The following is a 14,330-nucleotide window of genomic DNA, read 5'->3' as shown; positions in this document are numbered from 1 at the left end:
ATATAAAGGGCTACTTATACATCACTACATAGTATAAAACAAAGTCGCTTTCTCTGTCCCTATGTCCCTTTGTATGCTTAAAGCTTTAAAACTAAGCAACGGATTTTGATGCAGTTTTAATAGATAAAGTAATTACTTTACAGTAATAAATTATGTACTAAAACCTTCCTCTTGAATCCAAGAGGAAGGTTTTAGTATATAAATTATTTGCGGGCGAAGCCGCGGGCGGTAAGCTAGTACCTTATAGTTTATACGTAGCTATCGATGATAAGCATCAAGCAACAATGGAATATTGCATCTTACTGTTACATTAAATAATTCAATATTATACGAAGCAATGTAAATCATCTAAATGTATTTCCCTGTAAATAATTTATTCATAGAGTTATAAATCAATATAAGCCCATGAAAACTTCCTTAGCAATAGTACAAGTATATTATCTATTAAAAGAAGTAGGCATTTACAGACCATTTACAGACAGACAGACAACTAAGTGATCCTATAAGGAATCCGTTTTTAAACCCTAAAAAACAATGAAAATAAGATATTTTAATCAATCTTAAATAACATTTTATTAAATTAATTTTAGAGACATTTTACCTTGGTAAATTTAAAAAAAAGCTATGTAATAGATACTATTTCCTAACCCATTATAGAGAAGCAATGTTAATGCATATTAAAATATAAGATGCCCACTGCAGTAATTGGTATACCAAGCTCAAAGGAAAGTTATCTATAGTTTTGCATACGTTGAGTACGTAAAACATACTTATAAAATTCCAGACGCATTTTTTTTTTCAAATAGATGAATTCTTAAAATTCTATGTGTATACCTATAACAAGCAACCCGCCCAACTTTGCCAGCAGCACGTGATTATGTTTTCATAGACAAATTGCTCACATTAGAGAAGAGCTATATGCCGGTTGCGCGAAGCTAGAGAAGAAAACACGAATTTTCAGGAAAAATTTAGCAAATAATTTTTGACGTAATATTGTTGTTTAAGTATTTTTAACGTAATCAGTGTATGCAAAACTACAAGTTCTTTATATTTGTTCGTTTCCAATAGTGGGACACCCTATATAATAAATATAGATTACCTATGTATCAATATTTGAACATTTAAAAGATTATTCTTACATCTATTGATAAGTAGAAATATACTTATTTTGTACCATCAAAGATAGCGACAAGTAATACAAATATAGTTATACATATTAATTATTATTAAATAACATAAGTATGGGAAACCCCACTTAGCATTTACATACTTGAACGAACTTAAGTTAGTTTGTCTTGAAATAATGCTCTTCATTGATAATGTCAAAGGTTAGTTTTACAATATTCTACGAAAATATTAAAAAAAAAACCATGTCGTATGATTTTCTAATAATATATTATTCAATAATAAATTATAGACGATTTAATAAAATATCACATAATAAATAATATTATAGAGCTTTAGATTCGTTTTAATTGTTTAAAAAATATTAAATGTGTGTGATTTTATTTTCATTGAAATGTAGATATCGAATGGTTTATCAATCTAATTTATAAAGATTTTAGGATATAAGCTGGAAAAGTGTCATTAGATTCGCATTAATTCTTTAAAAACTATTAGAAATATCTATGTTATTGAAGTGAAACTTCTTTATCAGGGTTGGAAAAAAAATTAGTGTAACTTTTTTTCGTTACGCGCAACATTTTTCCGTTACGCGCCATCTTTTTCTTATCCCTACCACGCGTGATTCAACGTATTTCTGTAAATTTTCATATAGTAAATTATTTTTTGAAAAATAAGGTCATAAAGAATAAAGAAGTTTCACTTCTTACGTGTACACGCACACATTTTTTTTATGAAATCTATCACATCGAATGTTGTATCAAAAATAAGGCTAAGCTGTCATTTTTTTTTAAATAATAGCAAAGGTTTGTCAAATAAAACACAAATAATAAAAATATTAATAAACTTTATTTATACAAGTACATTACTGAAAATCAAGAGAGAGTTTGTTCAGTGGAACCTGATTGAACAGTTTGGTTGTTTCTCTCACGATCTTAGTAACGATTGCCTTCACGATCGGAGGCGCCATTTCGTCGAAAATCTCCCGCCAATTCGAGTTCGCTAAATGCGCCACTGTATGTGCTGTGAACAATAAAATAGTTTATAAAATTGGTGAATCACACATAGTATAAAACAAAGTCGCTTTCTCTGTCCCTATGTCCCTTTGTATGCTCAAATCTTTAAAACTACGCAATGGATTTTGATGCGGTTTTTTTTAACAGATAGAGTGATTCAAGAGGAAAGTTTTAATATGTATAATTCATTAGGTTTTAGACAAAGCGGGCGAAGCCGCGGGCGGTAAGCTAGTAAAGTGTAAGATGCAGAATTTAAACTTTTATAAATAGTAAAGATATACAAATTTGAATTGTAGTACTTTTGAATTGTATTATTTTCAAATTTCACTTTTTTCCTTTTAAAATTTTAATTACAGTCTACAATTTTGAATATTTAGGTTATTAATACGTCGAACAAAAGGTATTTACAATATACATATACTTTTCCAACGTATTTAGCAAACCAGTCAGTCAATGGGAAAAGCCAATACAATCACTATCACTACATAGGGTAAACGCAGCTATCAACGACCCATCGAAAATCTGAAGGTATTACCGACCTATAAAAGTAATTCGAAATTTAAACGTTTCCAGAACTATTCTAGCTATAGGTAGGCAAAGTTATATACGAATGTATTACTTGAGCATCGTATACTTTAACGTTAGAGTCAGTAACTGAGCAAAAAAGACTTAAAATGCGTAAGTTGCTGCGGGGTAGCGTGGAAGCAGGACGTGTCGTACTGTTCCGTTGTTCCTTCGGGTAAGTACTGTGAGTATCTTTTTAAGACATTTACAAACAAATGACATCTATACTTTAATTTATATTACTAAATGTCAATGCATTTAAGTGTCAACTTTTCATTTCTTACAACATTTTATTAATAAAAAGTAATTTGAAACGATAAAACTTAAAATTAAAATGGGACGGTGTTAGCTTCACCAGTTTAAGTCGTGGCAGGTATCAACGACCCGTAAGTCGGCAATGGCAGCAACGTAACTTTTTGTTTTATTTTCTTTTATGTTATTATATCACACTTACACAAGTGGTTTCATGGACCAGTTTAAATCTAAGCTATGAGTCTTCATAAAAATCTATTAGCGACTAAACTTTTTTGTCTAGTGTTGTGTCTTTTAGCGTTGTCAATTTATACAAAGTTATGATATTTTCGAGGATCCCTATCGAATAGTTACAGTAGTAAATCATTGTTTTTTTTTGTTTAAACAATATGCATTTGTTCATATTTTGTATGACATTAATCAATTATAATCTATTTTATAGTCTGATGGTCAAATGAATTAAAATAACCATTTTTTTATGCATATATTTAGCAACAATCGACTAAGTTACATTGAGAATTATTTTTTACAAGATAATCCTTTATTAGAATGTATTTGCTTCAATAAATACATTTTTTATACATAACACTAGCATATAAAATGAAATTATAAATCTTTAGAAGAACCAGTATACTTAAAAAATATGGTTGATTTTGAAATTGCCTTAGAGGGGTCGTTAATACCTGCGTTTACCTTAGTACTTATTAAACAAAGTCGCTTTCTCTGTCCCTATGTCCCTTTGTATGCTTAAATCTTTAAAACTACGCAACGGATTTTGATGCGGTTTTTTTATTATATAGAGTGATTCAAGATGAAGGTTTTTGTATATAATTTATTAGGTTTTAGACAAAGCGGGCGGAGCCGCGGGCAGTAAGCTAGTTTATTAATAAATAATTGTTTTCTTACCCAATCTCTTATTCCCTGGCAGAAGGTTGTCGAAGTGGAAGTTCACATTGGTGAGCACATGGGCGGAGTGGCTCCAATTCCTCACGGAGAGGTAAGTGTTCCCGCCCTCAGAGCGTAGGGCTGTGTCTAACACCACTTTGACTACGATGTCATCTGTATAAGTGGAATATATTATTTTATAAATCTCGTGTCACAATGTTTGTCCTCAATGGACTCCTAAACCACTTAACCGATTATAATAAAATTCGCACACCATGTGCAGTTCGATCCAACTTGAGAGATAGGATAGTTTTTATGAAAAAAAAACGTAAACATGTAGGTACCACGGGCGAAGCCGGGGCGAACCACTAGTTGGTATATATGTTTGATGGATCTTTGCTTTGATTGTTATAACGGACTAAGAAAGAAAGTTAACCATATGAATATCTTTTAAGTGTGTATTTTATTTTTTAATTTTATTTTGTGTCTCTACATTATTAATTGTGTATTAGTAAGATGCCATTTTTTTTTGTATATTTTGGCTATAAAATAAACATTGCACTAATTTTTTGTGCTTTTTTAAGAGGGTTCTAGGATATTTTGACGAAACTTCTAGGATATTGAAACTTTTAACTTTATACTATTAAAAATAATCATTATCACTACTTTGAATAACTTTTTATACATGAAAATTTTTAGAGAATAGAAAAAAAATCTCATTTATCAAGCATTTAAATGCTATAAAACTAATTATTAAACTTTTTATGCATATAAATTAAGGTATGTTACTCACGAATAATAATCCTGTAAGGGCCATTGCCGTCAATTTTGAAGTCCATGAGATTACCATTGAGAGTGTAATCTCCGGTGAGCACCACGGAACATTGCAGATTTATGTTAATACGGCCCGCTTGTTGCCTGTTAACAAAGTAAATTATATTAGAAATGCCATTTTTGAAGTGTAACTTCTTTATCGGGGTTGGAAAAAAATTTAGTGTAACATTTCGTTGCGCGTGACATTTTTCCGTCACGCACCATTTTTTTCTTATCCCTACCACGCGTAATACACACGTGATTCGACGTATTTCTGTAAAGTTACTTAAAGTAAATTATTTTTTGAAAAATAAGGTCATAAAGAAGTTTCACTTCTTACGTGTGTACAATAGTACCTACATGCACACATTTTTTTATTTATCAACTTGCTCTATCTTTTAGGTTAGGTTAACACTATATCTCAAGTATCTGTGCCTATTCCTAATATTTTTTTTTATTTTTAAATTATAACAGTAATTATTCGAATTTGAAATCAATTCGTTAATTATTATTATTATTACTGTAATAATGCATTGAAATATTTCTCATATAAATTCTGACTTTACTCTATCGTCTTCACTAAAGTTTTTTTGTCAAAGTATTACTACATGATTAATTAATATTACTAGACGATTTAGATTAATGTCTGACTGTTAATACTATCTCGTTGACTCTTCCCTCCATTACTACTTTCGTGGTGGATTTACTACATATTTTGATGTTCTATTAACTATTATTAGAATTTCAAAATAATATTTTCAAGACAATACATAAATAAGTAAATTTAACTTTAACTGTCAACATATTTTCACTGTGTACACAATACAATCACGTTCATTTATTTACGAGTCAAACAAGTGGACAAGTGTCATTGCACCCTTGTTTACTAAATGCCAAATAAATATAATAAGAGGTACTTACCTATGCTAAAACACAAAAATTTCCAAATTATTATGTATGAATACTCCATCTAGACATGTACCTATCAATCACATACCCTCATGGTCGTAATATACCTTAAGATATCTACTAATTTGACGTAACGCAATTTAAAAATAACTACCGGAACATAACAATTGAATTTTCAATTTAATAAGATGCGTTAATGTGACGTTAAAAAATACAACAAAAAGTAGACAAGTAAATTATTATTGAAGTCATACGAAACAAGGTTGAATAAGACGAATACTTCACAACTTACATGAAGAAAATAGTTAAATACCTACCTAAGAAGTTCTTTATCTTTCTAATTTATTTGGGAATTTTAATGGTTTTAAAAATTTTCCGTGGAAGCAGCTAGAATGGGGAATACCCATAGAAATCTAAATAACAAGACACGGAATACCTATTGTCAAAGAAGAATTTTAAAACTTAGAATTTATAAATGTTTGGTTTAAGTTTTAAAAACGGTCTGATAATTTCCCAATTATTCTGTTTTTAATGGCAAGAGCAGATGATATGCAATATTCTTTTATCAATGTAACAAAAATGTACCAATGAAAAAACTACTGATAGGAGAAACGTCTTCAAACACAGGATACATGATTATTAAAGCTACTTACTCAAGATCCAAAACCCGACAATGCCGCAGCCCCTTCACGACCGTGTTTCTAAAGTCGATATTTAATCCCGCCTGGTCGGTGGCCACATGTGGCACGGTCATAGGGTCCAAAGTGTCCATGCCCAGTTCTGGTACACCCGCCGCTATGAACGGAACAGCTTGCTGAGCGGATGCCTTGAGGCAGGCAGAGTCGTAGGAGTGGCATGGCCGGATGAAGGAAAGGTCTGTAAAGAGAAAAAGATGTTTAATAAATGCTGTAGAATAAAAAATCTTTATTAATAAGTGGCTATGGTTATTTGTGAAGTACATAAAATGAAATTTGTTAGTATTGATTTGTTTATTATTTTTTTGAAAAGCTCGAAAATTTTCGAATGCTCTAATTCGATGATTGTATTTTTTGTAATTTGATTAAAATAAAAATAAACATGTAGGTAGGCTAAGATATCGATTGGTAACATAGTTCTTTATACTATGTAATTAATTTTATCTTAAGAAACGTTTTTCTTCCATTCTTATAAAAAATGTAAAATCAAATTTAAATTGGGGATTATGCATCTATGATTAAAGATATTTTTTCTGATTCACTCAGCACTTTATTAATACCAATTTAAATGTTTTGTGCACTTAGCCTAGTCGCTACTACCTATTTGCAAATTTTGTACGCATCATGGTCAAAGGTGCACAGTTCAAGATTTTTTATGGTTTTATATAATATTATTTTTCTGTTAGTAGTACTGAGTACCTACTTAGATGTTTCAGAGGCTGGTTTTCCGCTAAAATTAATGAGAGATTTACGTGCCAGAGATTCTTTGAAATAATAAACACTGACTCTAGCTTTACAAGCTTATAATGAGAAAGATTTTTCCTATTTGTTTACTGAAGATACAAAAATGACTTCTTGGAAAATAATTCAATTTAACAATTAAAAAAACAATGTGAAACTTTGACACAACAAAACAAACTTTGAAACACAGATGAAACTTTGCATTACTTTTAAAGATCTGATTTATGAAATCTAACTACATATTCATTTTTTTTGTAAGTACTGACAACATACATAACATACGGTGTATACCTACTCGTATACGTAATGATATAATCACATAAATAGATGGTCTATTTATTATATTATCTTAGTTTAAAAAATTGGCGTAGCAAGATTTTCAAGGTCAGCAGGGAAGTTAGCTTTCATACCTCTAGAGTATAGCCCTATATTTTAACAGAGACTATTCGTATTAATTGCATTCCATATTGGCATAATAATAAATAAATGAAACTACCTAAATAACAAAAGCTCTAAAGTAGGAAAAAAAATTAAGAAAAACTTTAGTATTTACAAAGATATAATAAAAAGTCATTCCACGTGTTTCACTACATTAGAATTATAGGATAGCAATTAAACGTATATAAAATGTTTGAAAACCGCCACTTATCCATAGCAAGACATATCATAATGAATATCTTTTACACCGTTAAACATGTCAAGGAAAATATAGTTTATATCCTCAATACAAGTTTTTGTCCTCACGTTTACTCAATTATTATATATGTACATACAATTGCTATTTTATTGTTGAATAGTTGTAAGATGTTAGTAATCTTGTATGACACTTCCCAGAAAATGTTACAAAATTCTGTTTCTTAGATTTTGTAAATAGAGGTATTTTTAAAGTTATGTAAAAACTGTTAACTCTCTACAATAATGCTTAAGATATGAAAAAAGTAACAGAAAGATTAGTTAGTTCGTCTATATAATTTGTATAATTTGAACTGTACTAAAAATAATTATATTCATGCACATACCTACTTATATCTATTAAAATTTAAAATATTATAAGGGTAGGTATTGAATTCATTAAAATTGATTTTTTTCTAAATCATCACCTACAATTTTTTTTTCATGTAACTATATATCTTGTACCATAGTATTGTATAATCTGTGCTCGTACGTAATGAAAAATAATTAATCATAATTCTTACTCTACTTTTTGGCAATCGTAATAAAATAAGCTGGTTCGCGAACTGGATCATGTTTCCAACAATATCTGATGTACCTAACATATTTTTTTGCAATACACTTAAAAGCAAGGTCATTCATATAATTATAACAACTAAATTAACAAAAACTTCACACGTTTTGTAGAAAAAACAACGAAATCACACATGTTTCCGATCGATTATAGTTTTGAAGTTAATCTCCTAGACGGAGACTTTTTTTGTCTTGTTTTGGCAAAGTCTTCTCCATTATAAATACAAAAAAATAACATTCTACGGCTTAGATGTAAAAACAAAAAAAAACAGAATAAATTAATATTAGTGTGTATTGTGTTTTAGGTCAAATATATAATTTACCTATATTATGTACTATGCCTCGAGCTTGAAAATTAATATAAAACATTTAAAATACTCTCTCATGAGTAGGTAGGTAGGTAGGTATTTCCTACTTCTAGATATTATTTTGGAAGTCTAAAATAGATGGATTTATATTGCTGTATCACGTTAAAATAGTTGATAGAGTGAATTTTACGCATACCATAGACATAATATATTAATACTAGTATTATTATATTATCTGTGATTATAGTTTATATTTTAAAAAAACAAAGGTGACCTAAGCTCTTTATCCGTAGGTATATAACGTTAGTAAAGCCGCTTGCTAAAGCTTGCCACATCATGGTTTAATACAGCAACAATCTATACTAATATTATAAAGCTGAAGAGTTTGTTTGTTTGTTTGTTTGAACGCGCTAATCTCAGAAACTACTGGTTTGAATTGAAAAATTCTTTTTGTGTTGAATAGAACATTTATCGAGGAAGGCCATAGGCTATATAACATCACGATATAACGATTGGGAGCGAAGAAATAATGGAAAATGTAAAAAAAACGGAGAAAATTATTCATCCTTGAGGGCTTCCATTACGTACGCTGCGGAAACGGTTCGAGATACCAAAAATATATGTATGAAAGAATTATTCCTTTTGAAATGATCTAAAAAAATGTCCGCGACAGTATATGTCTATCTTTTAAGATTAACTCACTAGAACCGTTTTTAATCAAATTTGGTCGAAATTAATGCATTATTTGTTAAGAGTTGTATCAACGTAATAATATTAATCTTTATCCAAATAAATGTGTTTTTGATTAAAACTATTTAATTGTGAACAAAATTGTCTTTGTCATCACTTAATTTTAATGAACATCTTAGAAGATATTACGATTTAAAAATAACACCCGAATCACCCGCGCCGCATGATGTGCAAACTTTGCTTGCGAGTGACGCTGCGGAGAGGGGGGTGTAACTCTAACTTCCAAGAGGTTCACAGTATTTTTTGACCCTTCTTTTGCGACAGCCTAATTTTATTGAATGATCGAACGGATGTGACTTCGCAATTTCGAGATAATCGTATAAATAACAAAATTTCATTTTTTTTGTGTCTGAACTCTTAAGAAAAAGCGGATTTTTTTTACATTAAAACATAGTTATATGTATGAACTACTTCCACAAAAAAGTGTGTGTACTTATGTACACGCGTTAGAAGTTATACTTCTTTGGCGTATGGAAAAAAAATACTAGAATATACAACTTGAACATAGTTATCAATTTTCATACCACCTAGAACTAACTTCATGCTGTTAAATTTATCTACGCGGACGAAGTCGCGGGCACAGCTAGTATTAAATAAATTAACGCATAAAAACAAAAGACGATTTTATAGTGCCGATAGTTATTAATTGTAGTTCTTAGAATCGTCTATTTTGTGTTCATCAAGATTTTATAACGAAAAGATTCTTCATGCAATAAATATAGTCTATAAAACACTAACGAATTGACGTCATAAACGCTTTTTAATGTTGTTATTATACAATCCATCAATATTGTAATTCACAAAACCACTAATTGTCAATTAAATACATCAATATTTCCTCGATTTTTAAGATTTAATTTAGGATTTAATCAAATAAATGATCTAAACCCCAATTTTTTGCAGTTTGAGCAAAGCCAATATCTATATCTATACCTATCTATGTATAAAAGTATTCTGTGCTTTATCTGAAGACTGAAGCTTACATATTTTTTATATTTTATCTGCGTAGGCATAAATATTAAAAAATTAAGAATATAAAATGTTAAATGCTGCACACTCAACATTTTATTATTATTATTTTATAATAAAAATCTTTATTTGCCAAAAAACATTAACTTTACAGAAATATATGTACGCTGAATCCTAAACTAGAGGAACTATGTGTCTTAGGAGCCACCGTTTCTCCTTATAAATATACTCAGTTCTTACTGCAATTATACATCGACGAGTTGATATTTTGTTCAATAAGAAAGATTTTTATAAACGTTTTTATGATGTACAAACTCGTACTTTTTACCACAAAGAATAATATAAAATATACTTCCTTCAAAGCAAAATAAACGTCTGAACGTAATTTATTTCCATGACAGGTATTTCAATAATAAACAATATAGTTATAGTTAATTAGTTAATAATGAATAATTAATATATTATAAAGGCTAAAGTTTGTATGGATGTATGGATGTTTGTTACTCTTTCACGTAAAAACTACTGAACCGATTACAATGAAATTTAGCACACATATAGAGGGTAACTTGGATTACACATAGGATAGTTTTTATCCCGGAAATCCCACGGGAACGGGAACTATGCGGGTTTTCCTTTGCAAACGCGGGCGAAACCGCTGGCGGAAATCTAGTAGTTAATAAGTAAATGCATATTATATTGTAGTTAGTTGATAAGCAAAGAAATACCGCAATAGAGAACTTCAAATGCAATCTAAAAACGAATTTATCTTTCCGCAAAACTTCTAAAACAAAAAGTTGATTCGTATAGGTATAGTAACATAACCCACGACTCCTTCCCCGGGGGGCTGTGGGTATCTCTGGAAAATTTCCCCACTTAAAAAAAAGGTATATTAACTTCATATATTCGTATATTCGTTCCAGTTTCCACTAAAATAATTGATATACAAATATATCCCCAAAACCATTTATCTATTAGCAATTATTTATCAATGCCTTCAGTTGCTTAATTTTTTTAGATTTTTACATAAAAAATATCAAAAAAATCTCACCAGCATAACAAGTGCAAATAAACGCACAGACGAACACAAAAACTGACACCTTCATTTTGCTTCATGCACTTCACAAAACACAACTTTTTAATGACACTACATTTTTATAGTCTCTTCATTTCTTAATTACTGTTAAATTGACAATTAGCAGTGAATTTGGAAATTATTCCATTATTAAGTACCTTGACTCTACAGTTACGTGGGCAATGCAAGTTTGTGGTTTAACGATATTGTAAAGTAGGTAGAGACAGTTAAAGAGTATAAGTAGAACAAAAATTATATTCATCATAGAAAAACTAAAAACTCTATAAATAGAGTATCCGTTTAAATTACACAGTACACTTCAAATAATATAGACGTAATATCATAAAATACTAATGTAAGTCTCTTGGCCCGACTTCACCCGGTTTGGCTGGGACTAAAAAATTTGAATAAAATATTCTAGGAGGTAGCAACGTTGACAAGTGAGCATTTTAGTATAGTTGGTTCTTTGATATGCTGTTCCTCTTGCTATTTCGGTTACAGTCCGAGCTGTCTGGCTGGCCGCAGTGGTTGCGTTTAATAGTGCGCATCTTATCTGCACAGGAAAATATCCTTAATTTAAAGTCATTTTTTAACGCGTAATTTTTAATCGTTTGCCTTTAGATAGATCCATTAGACATACATTTTTTATTGCAAGACGTTTTTTTCGTTGTTAAATAGGTGCCAGACGCAATTTTTATTTCAAAATAATTAAAATATCATCGAAATAAGTGAAATTCCATCAACATGAGTCCCAGTGAAGGATAAGTAATCACTGTGTTACTTATACTATATATAATATTCATTTTACTATTTACAGTTTTATTGCAACAATCTACCATATCGCCTCCTTTTTCCCAACGAACCTCAAATAGGACGTTAATGTAAACTTGATAAAAACCAAATTTCATCAAGAAATTAAATACTTTTTAACGGATTTTAAACGCGATTTATTCATTGTATTATTTTCCCAAGTCTTTAATTTCAAAATGTATAATACTCGCGTAAAATCAAGCACTAGAAAATACAAATATCATCAAATTCATATTTATACCCAAAAGTGTAATAAATATGAAACCATCTATTAAAAATATTAGTTTACTAATTATTCAATATAAGTATTAAGAAAGGATAATATAATATAAATAATAAAGTTATTACTTACCTTTTAAGCGGACTCATGTTGATGTAATTTCACTTATTTCGATGACATTTTAGTTAGTTTGAAATAAAAATTGCGTATGGCACCTATTTTACAACGAAAAAAACGTCTTGCAATAAAAAAATTATGTCTGATGGATCTATCTAAAGGCAAAAGATTAAAAATTACGCGTTAAAAAATGACTTTAAATTAAGGATATTTTCCTGTGCAGATATGATGCGCAATAATAAACGCAACCACTGCGGCCAGCCAGACAGCCCGAACTCTAACCGAAATATCAAGAGAAACAGTATATCAAAAACCCAACTATACTAAAATGACTTTTTTTTTAACGTTGATAGCTCCCGTACTAAAAGATATTCCCATCCATATTCAACATAAATATATATCCATATTCATCCATATTGATAAAATTTAACCTCTTTCTCTAAATAAAGTACATACAATAAATGTGTCTGAACTAATTTAAACTCTCAATATTTAATACTAGCCGTGCTCTGCGGTTTTACTCGCATTGCTCCGCTTCTATTGGTTTTAGTGCGATGATATATATTTTTCAAATCGGACCAGTAGTTCCTGAGATTAGTGCGTTCAAACAAACAAACTCTTCAGCTTTATAATAAAGACTAGCTTTCCACCCGCAGCTTCGCCCGCGCAGTCAAAAAAAAACCCGCATAATTCCCGTTCCCGTGGGACTTCCGGGATAAAACCTATCCATATATTTCCCGGGGTAAGAAGTAGCCTATGTCCTTTCTCGGGTATCAAAATATCTCTATACCAAATTTCATGCAAATTGGTTCAGTGTTTAAGGCGTGATTGAGTAACAGACAGACAGAGTTACTTTCGCATTTACAATATTAGTATGGATTTAAGATTACACACGTTTAATATAATTAAATATATTATGGTAAATGAATGAATCATGAATAGTTAAACAAAAGCCTCAAAGGTCGTTGACATTGGCCTTTAATCTTCCGTACAACTGGGAAATGATTTAAAAACACAATATGTGAGTAAGCGAAGGTGTTTTATGTATGCGTTTTTTCGATGAATCTCTTAATTATCCTTTAATAATACGGATGTAACTATAAATTACTTTTATTGGAAACAGATAGGAAACTTTCCAATCCTTACTAATATTATTGATACGAATTTTTTGTCCTTTTATTTACTTCACTTGCGTATACGGCATCCTTATATAAGATAAATAATTTCTACTAGGGCTAACATAATATTGTAGATTTCTTAACACCAAATGCAATACTCTTTTCCAGGTAACGGTGAAAGAGTTTAAATATTTCTTTTATATACAAGGTACTTTAACTATTTTAAATTATTATAGTATTTTAAGTTAAAGTTAACATTGAAAAAATCGTCTGTGTACACGTGGACTCCATCAATATCCGTGACATAATTTAAAAATAATTCTGCATTCATCATCCTAGATTAAAATTAAGCCAATTATGTTATTTTTAGACAACAAACTGTTGGAAAAAGTGTTATAATTACCATAAAGAAACAACAAAATGCCTCTTACTAAGTATAACCACAGACAATCTATTCTTACTAATATTATAAAGCTGAAGAGTTTGTTTGTTTGAATGCGCTAATCTCAGGAACCACTGGACCGATTTGAAAAATTATTTCGGTGTTAGATAGCCCATTTATTGAGGAACGTTATAGGCTATATATCATCACCCTAAGACTAACAGGAGCGGAGCAATGCGGGTGAAACCGCGGGGCACAGCTAGTATAATACTAAACTAGTATTACCAGACTTTTATTGTTAACTTTTCCTGTTAAAGTTACATATAAACAATATTGTATTAA

At 30.1% G+C, this 14,330-nt stretch overlaps 1 protein-coding gene across 1 annotated transcript; it reads right to left on the bottom strand.

Annotated features, from left to right (window-relative positions):
- Positions 1-1,987: 1,987 nt before the first annotated feature.
- On the bottom strand, positions 1,988-11,372 carry LOC123697021. Its single transcript, XM_045643438.1, has 5 exons — positions 11,318-11,372; positions 6,215-6,437; positions 4,633-4,757; positions 3,861-4,013; positions 1,988-2,145 (listed from the first exon to the last, which is right to left on the bottom strand). Exons 1-5 carry the CDS (start codon positions 11,370-11,372, stop codon positions 1,988-1,990), a joined length of 714 nt encoding a protein of 237 aa, XP_045499394.1.
- Positions 11,373-14,330: the final 2,958 nt, after the last annotated feature.

This window comes from Colias croceus, chromosome 13, assembly GCF_905220415.1.
Source record: "Colias croceus chromosome 13, ilColCroc2.1".
In the NCBI taxonomy this organism is placed as follows: domain Eukaryota; kingdom Metazoa; phylum Arthropoda; class Insecta; order Lepidoptera; family Pieridae; genus Colias; species Colias croceus.
Note: the sequence above shows the minus strand (reverse complement) of the source record. Positions and strands in the feature narration are given on the sequence as shown.